Below are 12,895 nucleotides of genomic sequence, written 5' to 3' on the forward strand. Positions count from 1 at the left end.
TGGAACATTTCAGTGAATGATGATAATTTGTAATAAGTACAAATATAATTTATTTGTGTCCAGACAGGGTTGTTTTTAAAATGTCATACACAATGGGTCTGTGTATAACTTCACAATATAGTGACACATCAATGAATACCAAATAAAACACAATTGAATCCATATTATTAATATGTATTTTAGCATGAAGCATGAAACTGCTTTTACTGGTAGGACCAAATAAAAAGAATTTAAATATTTTGTAGAAAATTAGTTTTTTTTTAACAAGAATATAAAGTCTATTTAACACATTAATGTAATAGCTTAACAGCAGTAAAAGGGTGTTATAAGTATAAAATGGGATAGGGTGGATAAGTATAAAATGGTGAGATTGAATTATGGTGTAAACTGAGAACAGATATAATGTCTTACTTGTGCTCACATGGGGTTGTTTTTAAAATTATTATTTTTTCGTGCTATGAAGTCAAATATAAATGGTTATAAACTTACACTGTTGAACGAATCCCTCACCTGTGATGCAGAAGGCTCACAATTTGTCCTGCTCACACTTTAAATATGCATACTGTGCAAAACGCTTTCAGTGTCATTATTAATAAGTCAGAGCACCCAACTGACCATACAGTATTAAAAATTAATAAAGTTTTACAGAACTTATTTTAACAGAAAATATGTTGGGAGGAATCATGGGTATGTGAACCAAATTTGACAGTAAATATTTCAGTAAAGAAGTCACTGGTTAACTCCGTGGTAGAAACAAAAAAGTCAGAGTTATATGATATATTCCTACATTTAGTTTGATGCATTTTGTTCCATAGACGGTTTATATTTTTGTTTCCTATTTGTAGAATTAAAGATGATGTTCCAACCATCGCCGCTAGAGGCGCTGTAAAAAACTACCACACCGGAAATAGCTCTTTTTTCTTTCCTTATCAACCTCTGACCTCAGGCTGTGCACGCTGGAAAATGGAAACGCATTGAAACAACGTGGATAGTGAAAGATTCAGTTGTTATTTATTAAAGTAAGCGTTGGCACAAGGTTCGTGTCCTATGTTTACTTCCGCCTGTGTTTAATAATTGGATTTCTCTACGCGGCTAAAAGGTAAACACTTCCTGTCTGTCATTATGTTGGCTTGTTTACAAACTGTTGACCACTTTTACTGACGGTGATTGCCTGTAAAGCAAACCCAATTTTATTGTTCTGTCGTACAGTTGTGTTTTTACCAATCAAGTTTGCTATTTTATTTATCAGTGAGTGCATTAGAGTCATGCATTTACGCCAGTGTGTGTTTAAAATCACTTAAAAGCTAACTTTTAGCTACTTTAGCTAAGATATCCGTATCGTGCTGCCTTCATTAATAGCTGTGAGCCTTACGAAGGGAAAGGAAGGGAAGGATATATCCCAAACAAGTCAGATAATACACAGAAAGCAGGATATTTCGTTCCTGATTCAGTTACACGCAAGTTATGCTTCTGCGGTGAAATGACGCAGAGGGTCCTGCGTTAGCACAGACCGTGAGCGGACCTCGCTGTGTAGCTGACGTGCACCTCCCCAAAAATGTGACTTTTTGGTTGTATGATGAAAAATGGAAACTACAGACTGCCAGGAAATGTAACTACTCGTTGATTTTTGAATTGATTGGTTTGGACCAATAAAGAATCGGAAAGGTAAACCGAGACTCTTGTTTGGCAAAATTTTGGCGAAAGTGTCAGTCACGATTGTTGAAAGTGAAGTGAAAGTGGAAAGAAAAATTAATCAGACTGACAAAAAAGCGTTTGGGTGACATTATTAGTTATTACAGAACAAGCCAGACGGACGAGCGCACAATGAATGAATATTTTGCAAGGGCAATGAATGAATATCTTGCAAGGGCAATGAATGAATATCTTGCAAGGGCAATGAAAGAATATCTTGCAAGGGCAGAGGGGTTGTGCGTAAGGTTCTTGTGTAGCCCTGCGCAGTAGTATAAATTATGCATTACTCTGTCACAGATGGGGAAGGTTCCTAAGAAGAGGAACCTTGCAGACAAGGTCCGCAAGATGAAGACCTCCAGTGAGATCAAAAACAACCCATTTGAGGTGAAAATAAACAGGAAGAAGTTTGAGGTTCTTGGGAGGAAATCTAAGCACGATGTGGGTCTTCCGGGTGTATCTCGATCCAAAGCTATCAAGAAGGTAAGAGACAAGAATGTTTTACCACACTTTCTACACTTATTTCAATGGAAATTTAAAGTGATTACAATAAAACCTTTATGCATTGGTATATGATACTGTAAATTACAGTGAATAAATCATTTTTAATCCGGTTGAATCACCTTGCAGTAATGCCGGGCTGCCCCATTACTAAGACATGAATTGAAAAACGTATCCAACGACTGATGGGTTCAGTCGTTGGATAAGTTAAAAAAAAAAAATACAAAACTAAAGAGTCTTACTGTGTGGCACTATATCTGGCAGCCGCTGGTGACATCTCACCATCCTTTTAACACTATCTGTGCTGCGGCGCCTGGTGCTCACAGTATCCTGCTGAGAGAGTAATTTTCTGCAGGGGAGACTGAGAAGTTTGTAAGAACCAAGGGAACCGTGAACGAGCCTAAATCAAAGTTTGAACTTAACTTTAGTATGATTAATATTCAAAAGACACAGGATGTTGAAAGTTTTGTGTTTTCCTGTGAGGGATTTCCTCGTAACTCATACGAAATGTTTTATCTGTAGAGAAAAGAGACCCTCCTGAAGGAATACCAACAGAAGAACAAGGCCAGTAAATTCATTGACAGGCGTATTGGAGAGTATGACACCAAGATGGCACCAGAGGACAAAATCCTGCAGAGGTTTGCGATGGAGAGACAGGTCAGTGATGTTATAATAATTTTCCAGTTACCTGAAATGACACACTGTACAGCAGATTTGCATGCAGGACACACAAGGATAAATAGGCAGAGCATGCAGACGGATATAATGACTACTACCTCCACCAGTTTCAAACTTTTTTGATCATGGATGTAGTACGTGTTTATTATTAACATCAGTGGACATGCAAGAAAGATTTTTTAACTTTCCAACTTTAAATACTGTGCATTGTCCCCTAGCGTGGCCATGACAAGAAGGATGTGTACAACCTGAACGAGGATGAAGAGCTAACCCATTATGGCCAGTCCCTGGCTGAAATGGAGAAATTCAATGACATTGCGAATAGCGATGATGAGTCCGAAGAGAAGGGTCTTTTATCCGGTGAGTCTGAATGACAGATGAGTGGAAATTTAGCTGTAATATTATACCCTGAGCCTGTGTTGTCTTAGCCCCTTGAAATGCAGTTTGGGATGTGGATGTGTTACATTTAAATATGAAATTGAACATATTTTCTGTCTCACTTAGCTGAGCTGACTGCCTCCCACTTCGGAGGAGGAGGGGGTCTACTCAGGAAGAAAACATCAGGGGAGCAGCAGGAAGGAAACCAGAGGGCCAAGTCCAGGCAGGAGCTCATAGAAGAGCTCATCCAGAAGTCCAAGCAGGAAAAGGTGAGCTCGTAACATCTTCCTTTTCATGAAAGGACTTCATAGTCTTGGTTTGGGTCCCTGCATATTTTTTTTGCCAAATTGTTATTGCTGCATACAGATATACAGTAGATCAAATGTGTACTAAATCCTGGTGGCCCTCAGCTGCTGATTGCAGAGATTTTTTTAAGGGAGATGTGGTTCTGATGGCTGATGTTTGAATTTGTTTGCAGAGGGAACGACAGGTGCAGAAAGAGGAGGCTCAGGAACTGACTGAGAAGCTGGACCAGGAGTGGAAGAGCATCCAAGCTCTGATGGTGAAAAAGACGCCCAAAGCAGAAAGTGCCGACATACAGGAGGAGAAACCCAAAGTAGGGATGAACACGTCAAAGTGTGAAATGCCGTCGATCTTCTGTTGAGTGGTGTGTGATATCTCCATGGTCTCTCCCTCATTTCTCTGCCCTTTAGCTAGAAGAATATGACATGATGGTGAGGGAGCTCGGCTTCGAGATGAAGGCTCAGCCCTCGGAGAAGTTGAAAACCCCCGAGGAGATCGCCAGAGAGGAGAGGGAGAAGCTGCAGAAACTAGAGGTATATTGACAGCGGTAGAAAGTTGCTTCATGCTGTCTGCACTAAATTAAAACTCATTCGTTTAATATCTTAGTGCTCTCTGTGATAGTTTTCTTCTTGCTGTGTGCTTTCTCTAGGCTGACCGACTGAGGAGGATGATGGGAGAGGATGTCGGGGACAGTGTACAGAGTCAAAACCACATGTCTGCGGACGACATCAACGACGGTTTTATCCTGGATACGAACGACAAAAAGACCCTGTCTTACCAGGTACGCAAACTGGAGAATCATTTTCTTAAGAGATTTCTTCAAATAATTTGAAACTGTGATTATTTTCATGCCTACAAATGTCTTATTTCTGCGTGTAGGATGGAAAATGGAACATTGAGGAGGAGTCGGAGGAAGACAAGGGTGGTGACGAAGAAGACGGAGAAAGTGGTGAAGAAGAGGAAGATGAAGAGGAGAATGAAAATGAGGAGGAGGAGTTGAGCAATGAAGAAGAAGATGGAGAAGAGGAGGAGGAGGAGGAGGAAGGTGACAGTGAAGATGAAGAAGATGGCCACTCGGACCTGGACTCTGAGCAAGAAAGCGAGAACGAGGAGGGGAAACAGGAGGATGACGAGGTCATCGCCAAACCAAAGAAAGCTCTCTCCAAAGAGGAGATCAAGGCCCAGCAGGAGGCAGCAAAAGCCGAGCTCCCGTACACGTTTCCTGGTAACTACGATTTATTTGTTACATATTTCTGATCTTCATTATAAATAGAGACTATGTTAAAGTGTTGAAGCCTAGATGTGTGTTTATTATTGTGTTTAGTTTCTTAAATATTCTGTGTTTCTTCCCCCAATAGCTCCTGAAAGCTACAGTAACCTGAAAGATTTGCTCCATGGCCACACTCCTGACAACCAGCGCCTCATTGTGGCCAGGACCCAGAAGAGCAACCACCCTAGTTTGGCTGTTGGCAATAAGCTCAAACTTCAGGTACGACAGAGGCAGCTACATATTTACGTAAATCAGTGTAGCTTTACGTCTGTGCGCGTATTTCAGAGCTGTAAGAACTTGCCGTGTTCATCTCTATTTCAGAAACTCTTTGGCTTTCTGTTGGAATACATTGGAGAACTGGCCACCAAGAGTCCACCTGAACTCACCACCGTAGATAAGCTCATACCGTGAGTTCAGAAAGTGCCTCTCTCTCTCTCAAGTTTACCTGTCGATTCAAATATTTCACCCTTCAAACTACTCAAGGAAACCTGTTTGTTTACCATTTGCACCATTTCTTTTTTTCTCTCTGTAGTGAGTTGTACGCTCTGTGCCAGGTGTTTCCTGAAGCAGCCTGTCAGGCCATGCAGACTGTCCTCGGAGATGCTGGACACAGCATGGAGGAAGAGCTAGAGGTTAAAGGTCATGCGTCCTTCCCCAAACTAGATATGGTATGCAGTATTTTTGGGCGATACAAGAGTGAATAAAGTGTTATGGTGTTTAAATGTTACCCTGTACATGAAATGAGTCACAGTGTGTTTTTTTTTTGTTCCGTTTGCTCTTTAAGCTGATCTACCTGAAGGTGACAGCCCTGCTGTTTCCTACCTCTGACTTCAGACACCCTGTTACAACCCCAGCGTTGCTTTACATCAGCCAGGCTCTCACCAAGGTACAGGCAGCCTTCAGTATGTTTGTTTGTTGTTGTTCCGGTTTCATCTTTTTTCATGCCTACCTCCTTTACTGTTCTTTAGTAATGTTGAGTATGTCTGTATTTTTTGTTGTTTTAGTGTCCAGTCAGATCACTACAGGACCTAACGTCAGGTTTGGTGCTGTGCTGTCTGGCTGTGGAGTACGTCTCCTTTTCAAAACGCTTCTTCCCAGAGCTCATCAACTTCCTGACTGGAACGTTACACCTGGCAGTGCAGGACAAAACGTCTCTAGGTGACTTAACACTGTTCCACACACTTTTCCTCCCAAAAGGGTTTCTTGTCCTTGCACGTTTTTGCGTATAATGTGAAGCAGAACTGACGTCTTTTGACGTTGCAATGCAGGTTATACGGTGGTGCCACCCTTCAGGTCAACAGGGAAGTACAGTGATCTGCTGGTGGTGTCGGACTCGGAGTGCTGCAAGAGTTGGAGCAAGAAAAGCTTGCCACTGTCGGCTACCCAACACCTGGAACTCAGTAGTGACCTGGACAGGGACGAACACAGGTAGGAAGGGAGGGGAGCACGCTTGAAGTAAAGGAAGCAGGTCGGACTCCAGTGACTTCATGTGATTTATTTTTTTTAATAAATATATATAAATTATATAAGTCATTCTGTGTTGTCACCAGTATGTTCAGCAACAGCACAGATTGCAACAAAACCATAAAGCTTTGGCTATGAGGTGCCACAGTAATTTGATTAAATGCAGTACAATTTTCTACCAGTCCAAGTAATAACCAAGCACAGAAGACAGCGTAGTCTTGCCTGGAACTAAAGAGCACATCGCAGCAACAGAAATGGGGGCAGCCAAGGACTTCACGTTATGTATCACGATTTTTGAATCACGACATTACGATATTATGATATTTTATTCTGCATAGTTCACTGAGGAATTTTAAATGCAGCTTAATTCACATTATTCCAAATGAAAAAGAAACATTGGTGGTGGAGATGCAGAAGTCTTTCACGATTGACCCAAAACATGACTTTTACTTTTTCTTTTAAAATCGATATGAAAACTTTCAAAAATCGATATTTAATCGGAAGAAAAAGTATCGCGATATATTGCCATATCGATATATTGCCATTTTTTTCCCACCCATATTCCCTGTGTCCTGCAGGTGTGGTGAGCTTGGTTTAGAGCCTACATGAGTCCAGAGAAACGAATCTGACCGTGGAAAACCGTGTGCCCAGCCTCTCCCCCTGCAGCCAAAGCAAAACCACGCCCCATTACTATACTGCTATGTCATTTATTATATCCAAATTGTATCAAATCCCCATAATAGAACCTGTCCAAAACTACACTGCTGTCAAATTGGGTCACGTTCACTGTCTCTTTTTGTGAATTAATTCCACTGGCATTATCCTTCCATTAGGCCTTTGTATATCTTACACGAAGTTAACTGCTCGTTGGTTTGCTAATTGTTAGACTCTTCTAGACGTCAGCCTTTACCGAGCAGCAGTGCTTAAAGCATTTTATGCTCCTAACCACAAGCTCACAAGTTTAATTTGTGTTTATTATTATAAAGTCATGAATATTATTGACTAGTGCTAACTTGGATTAGTCTTTTATCAAGACAGACCCAGATAACGGCTCGTTGAAATTAACTTTGATGAATACTGCACTTTCTCTGAGGCAGCTGAAATTTTCATCTAATTTGTGTACAGATAAACTGCTGCACAAGTTGCCCCCCTTTTCTCTCCCCGAATGGACAGAGTTAACACAGCAAGTCTGTCAGAGTAGCCTTCACACTGGCTTTAGTGGGTCATTCTTTAAGGATTATTTAACAATTTAAGCCAAAAACATGACATGCTGTGTGTAGCCCTGAATGCCAGATGAAGTGGTTATTCAGAACTGAGTGTATAACAACAACTGAAATTAACACTTTCCTGGAGACAATTAAAGGCACAGCAGGAGGAGGGAGCTACAGTGTGAGAAAATCTTTTGTCTTCTCCCTCACGCAGATTGTCATGTTCGATTTGGAGCAAATAAAAATGACTAGAGGACAATGAGAAGAAAAAGAAAGTTCTTATAGAAGTAAAATATCAAGGAACACAACACACACTCGTACATAAAATGCTTTCCAATATTGTACAAAAAGGTTTGTGCTCCAAGGTGCCAATAATACTAACAATGTGTGATGAGGGTCCGTTGTTATCGTTACATCTACTTTACATTGTATGGGTGTAAAAAGCTAAGACGGGCCATCATACCGTGCTCACCTGTCCGCGCTGTATTCCTCATAGATGGTGCATTCACTCTTGTGATTCTGACGAGCCGCCAGCATGATTTCACACAGCAGCTGGTGTGTGGGCACAAAGCAGAGCTTGCAAACAGGCTTGAGCGGGACCATGATTGTGCACAGTTTGTGGGAACGAACATTTTTATTTGTGCTTGACTAAAATTAATTCTCAAGCCTTAAAACGCACCAACTCTCTAACGAACTATTTTAGAAAGAAACGCTCACGTTTGTTGAAAAAAAAACTAACTTATGGCTTGATTTAATCATCAGTCGTTAAGGACTTGTGTGGAAAAAATTAACAGAATAGGTAGTAAGTCAGATTGAACCTTTTGGTGACTTAAATATATGTTCAGTTCATCATCTTTAAACGCCCAAAGTTAAAGATTTCCTTACTCCAGTGAGGTGTCCAGTGTTAGTTTAATTTCCAAGGTCCTAACTTGTACCCACCAGCAGCAGCAGCAGCAGCTTTGTGTGTGAGGAGTTTAGTAGCTTTTGGTAATTACTGCCAGGGTGCTGAAGCAGACCTTGGGAAGGCGGGGATGGAGTGAGTGTACTCTGCAGGAAGGCTAGAGTATTATCAAAGGTGTAAGGATGGAGAGACTCAATCGCACACAGTACAACAAGGAAGATCTGTTGTAGAGTAGAAGTGGCTTATAGCTTATCTAGAAATTTCAGGCCCCCCTAAATAATTTGGTGTTGTTTTATTTATTTTTTTGCCAATAAATTCATCATAAAGCTGGAATAAGAGTTAAAATAATTAAGTTTTTTTTTAAGACTAGTAATTAAGTAATATTTTTCAGGGCTTGAAACTGCAACCATTTTAATCACAAAATATTTGGGAACAAACAATTGCTGTGTTGCGAGTGAAACTCATGGCATTAGCTTCGATGTTGATCAGCTATTGTCACCGTTGGAACGTGTGTTTGTTGTTGCAACGTGAACCAATTGAAATAATAACTAATAAATAAATAAATTCTCAGTCTTTGTTAGCTGTTTGTGAAATTTTGTGCTCACGCGCTACGTTCACACACATCCTGTGCATCACCCGGGGGCTAAGCCTCCCCTGTCCTTGAAACCTAGTAACGCCCCTGCCAGGCACCATCCTACTCCATAGTAATGGCACTTGTTGATGGCAGCAGCCATACCCAGCAGGATGAAAACTCAAAAAAAAAAAAAGTAAACTGAAATTTTCTTTGTCTCCTTATAGGTTGATGTGCTTGTCTACTTGCCTAGACCTGCTGAAGACATGCTGCATGTTCTACAAAGACCTTGCGTCTTTTACTCACATCTTCCAGCCAATCAGAACGCTCCTTTCCAAACATCTTTCCACCCAGACATTACCAGAGCCTCTGCAGGTTGGTGCCAGATTGATTCAGGCTTTTTCTCTCGCTGTATTTTCTCTTTATTTACAGTGTTTGGGGTTTTTTGTTGTTGCAGGAGCTTCTCAGTGAGATCCTGGAGACCATCAGCGGCGCTCCTGTGGCTCTCACTCGGCTAGTTTTTGAGAAGAAGAAGCCAATTCCTCTGAAGCTTCTCACACCAAAAATAGTTGAAGTGTAAGCGCACAAAAAAAAAAAAGAAACTGTCCAATTTTGCTATATTTGTTTACATAAATATTTTGCGTATTTCTTATTAGGCTGGACTACGGTAAGAAGCATGGCAGCACTAGAGAAGAAAGAGAGAAGGAGCGTCTGAAGCACAAGTACAAGAAGGAGTTTAAAGGAGCTCTGAGAGAGATCAGGAAGGACACGCGCTTCCTGGCCAGAGAGAAACTCAACGAGGTCATGAGCAGGTACGAAGAAACTCTGCGTCCATGTGAGAAGCGAACAAAATTAGAGAAAGCCTTTTTACTAACCCTTTCCCTTTTCTTCTTTTTTTTCAGGGATGCCGAGAGAAAGAGAAAAGTACGGGAGCTCTTTGGCAGCTTGGCCAATCAGGAAGGAGAGTTTAAAGCCCTGAAGAGGAAGAAGAAGAAGTGAAATGCAGAGTCTTAGTCTGTACCGTATCTCTTCTTTTCATATGGACTTGTTTGGCTGAACTGTGGATAACCCGTGCAAGGTTATTTTTCATTTTATACTGGTTAAAATTTTGCTGTCGTGACCCTGCACCGAGTTGTTGTGAAATATACTGACGTTACAGTTGGACTCAGTTGGACTGTTGTTGGAAGTGTTGATCCACCAGGCACCGAATATTTGGTTTGCTTCCTCCTTTTTTCCACCACAGTAACCATGATGATGAAAATATAAAAATAAATAACTTTTTAATGTTGTATAATTCTGTCAGCAGTTCAAACACCGATCAAGCACAACATTAAGACCTCTAAAATAGATACTTTTGAAAAACAGTTTGTTCAGGACTTAAGCCCTATTCTCCAACAATTAGGTGGTATATTATTAGATGGCCACGAAAGGATTGTGTAGCAACACTAAGGATGGGCATCGATAATAAGTGGTTCTTTTAAAGACAGCTGGTTCAGCTCATCAACATCATTAGCCTTCATGCTTATCGATTCCCCTTATCCATTCTTGGTGAATTTTTACATCCCTGCCCAGAAGGTGGCAGTAATGCACATACAAGTTGATTGCCAACCTCCATAAATCGAAAGAAGGAGAAGAATCATTATGTTGCCATTCACATCATGTGACCCTCAGGTGACGTCAAAGAAGATGCAATGATACGGTCAAAAGTGTGGCTTAGCTTCATCAGACGGGACTGTAACAGCGCAAAATGCAATTTGTGCAGCACCATAATTTCAAGCAAGGGCAGCAACACCACCAACGAGCTGGAGCATTTAAGGACGACGCACGACATTAAATACAGAGACTGACTAGTCAACAACTTCAGCTGTTGCTAAATCTCACCAGAGCGGTGCCAGTGAGTGACCAATATCCTATTTGTTCACTTTTACAAACCATTATATCTTGTTTAGAAACTGAACAAAATTTCTGTTGTTTACATGACACTACGAACGCCACAGGAGGAATTCATAAGGGAAGCGATAAAGAATCGGATCAATATGCATAATCGATAATCGCATGGGTATCAGTAACTGCTAAAGTGTTCTTATAGAGCACTTTGTTTTAAACTGATGTGCATGAGGCGAATCTGATCTGTTGAAAAAGAAGACTTTATATTTTAGTTTCAAATTAATTTTCCTTCTAACATATTAGAATTCTGAAATTAATCAAGTGTTTGGTATTTCTGATCTGGACTGAAGTTGATTAAAACACTTATGTAAAAAATTTAAAACAAAAATATTAGCATGTACAATATTTATAGAGTATTTGAAGACGACGCTTTGTTGAATGAGCTTTACTCCGCCCACACTCGTTTACTCCAAATGTGGACATGGGGGGTCGTGTTGGGGCGGAGCTAAAGCAGCCTGGACGTTTAGACCCGCCCACCCAACTCTCCGCTAACCGTGAGCTCAGGCTACCACCTGTCACTCAAACTGGAAACGCCCTTAATTTTAAACCTTTATAAAAAAAATTTAAAAAAATGAATTTGAGTTACAAATGTCACGAATAGTGAAATAAACTATTGAAACCAAACTCGTTTTTGTACCAGGTTGTAAACAAAGTTTTCAGTCCTCTGGAGATGCAGAGCAATCAGTAATAAGTAACTAGCACACACTTTATGATGATTTAGTTATGCTGCCATTTAGTTAGCCTGCTAGTTGAAATATATTGCTGGACGTCATCATGAAATGCTAAATAAGTCACATGATCCTTCTTTGTGAGCCACAATGAACAACAACAACAACAGGGAGTCATCAGAGATGTTCCAGGAAACAAGAGCTGACGCGTATGTATGATAACAAGTGTTTGTGACAAAAACTAATGCTCCTGAATTAAAGAAATGTGACTTTAACCTATGGTGTAACCGTTTTATCATAACTCGTCTTGTGTGTGGTATATTACAATGCTGCAGCTGGAGAGAGGATGTGTCGTGACCGTCGAACACCACGCTACAGATGGTGATGTGCGGCGGGAACTAACAAGTTTGGCTGTTTTTGTGCTATAAATGTAGCAGAGCTGTCTCTTATAGAAAAATAAAATCGCTGTCGGAGTTTATTGCAAGGACGGATCTTTGTAAGGTGCTCATACAGTATGTTTCCTCTTCCTTCACACACTGCGTGGCCTTCAGCTCAAGCAGCACATAGTCGAATATGCTGCTTTATCAGAAACAGGCTGGTTCTGGGTTATTATTATAAAATTCACATTCCTCTGCAGATTAAATTGTACCAAAATCTCAGCACATTTAACCACGAAACCTTGTTTTGCTGTAATGCTTGGAGGACACTGAAATTTGTAAAGATGCAAACAGGCTTTGGTTCATCAGCACGTCGATGTCCACCAGATGAGTGTTTCTCAACCAGCTGACATTTTTTCACACCTACACACAAACACATGCATATTGTGCAGAGCTGTCATTATTATCGCTCATGAGATAATAATGAAGATGACCTGACACCCAGCTGAGCTCAGGCATCACACTGTTAACTTACAACTACTTATCTCTTTTAATTGAACACAAAGTGGAACGTTATGTATGAAGAGTACTGAAGAAGCTGGTTGTAAAGTCCAGTGATTTGCATGTTTTGTTTTTTTTTTTCTGGGTATATTTTTCCCCGTTACGTGTACATGTTCTCTGACCAATTCTAAAAAGAGTAATGTGTTTGCTGTGTGTGCAAAGTGGGAACTTATTTGAAATGAATTAATAATAAACTGCTCACAGGAGGTCAAATTAACAAAAGGACAGGCTGGTTCTAATGAGGAAAATGTTCATTAGCCTCTGTCGCAAAGGGAAAATACAGAAATAAATTGATCGTTATCTGATTAGTTATAAAATGAGTTTCACATTCACTTAGTCTAACAGAGCTGCAATTTTAGATTATATTTCGGTAGTGGTA

General features: G+C 40.5%; 1 protein-coding gene across 1 annotated transcript; it reads left to right on the plus strand.

Annotated features, from left to right (window-relative positions):
• Positions 1 to 940: 940 nt before the first annotated feature.
• Positions 941 to 10,254, plus strand: nop14 (NOP14 nucleolar protein homolog (yeast)). Its single transcript, XM_047570634.1, has 19 exons — positions 941 to 1,099; positions 1,990 to 2,172; positions 2,713 to 2,847; positions 3,087 to 3,228; positions 3,373 to 3,515; positions 3,725 to 3,862; positions 3,960 to 4,082; positions 4,199 to 4,330; positions 4,429 to 4,774; positions 4,908 to 5,038; positions 5,141 to 5,226; positions 5,352 to 5,487; positions 5,604 to 5,705; positions 5,824 to 5,977; positions 6,088 to 6,247; positions 9,191 to 9,338; positions 9,421 to 9,539; positions 9,620 to 9,775; positions 9,866 to 10,254. Exons 2-19 carry the CDS (start codon positions 1,990 to 1,992, stop codon positions 9,960 to 9,962), a joined length of 2,631 nt encoding a protein of 876 aa, XP_047426590.1. The 5' UTR covers positions 941 to 1,099; the 3' UTR covers positions 9,963 to 10,254.
• Positions 10,255 to 12,895: the final 2,641 nt, after the last annotated feature.

The sequence above is a fragment of the Mugil cephalus genome, chromosome 19, assembly GCF_022458985.1.
Source record: "Mugil cephalus isolate CIBA_MC_2020 chromosome 19, CIBA_Mcephalus_1.1, whole genome shotgun sequence".
Classification (NCBI taxonomy): domain Eukaryota; kingdom Metazoa; phylum Chordata; class Actinopteri; order Mugiliformes; family Mugilidae; genus Mugil; species Mugil cephalus.

Bases quoted from the DNA above. Each gene is read 5' to 3' on its own strand.
- nop14 (XM_047570634.1), top strand. From the start codon at position 1,990: ATGGGGAAGGTTCCTAAGAAGAGGAACCTTGCAGACAAGGTCCGCAAG. The intron at 3,516-3,724 runs GTGAGCTCGTAA...ATTTGTTTGCAG, and splicing joins AGAAGTCCAAGCAGGAAAAG to AGGGAACGACAGGTGCAGAA. The intron at 9,540-9,619 runs GTAAGCGCACAA...ATTTCTTATTAG, and splicing joins ACACCAAAAATAGTTGAAGT to GCTGGACTACGGTAAGAAGC.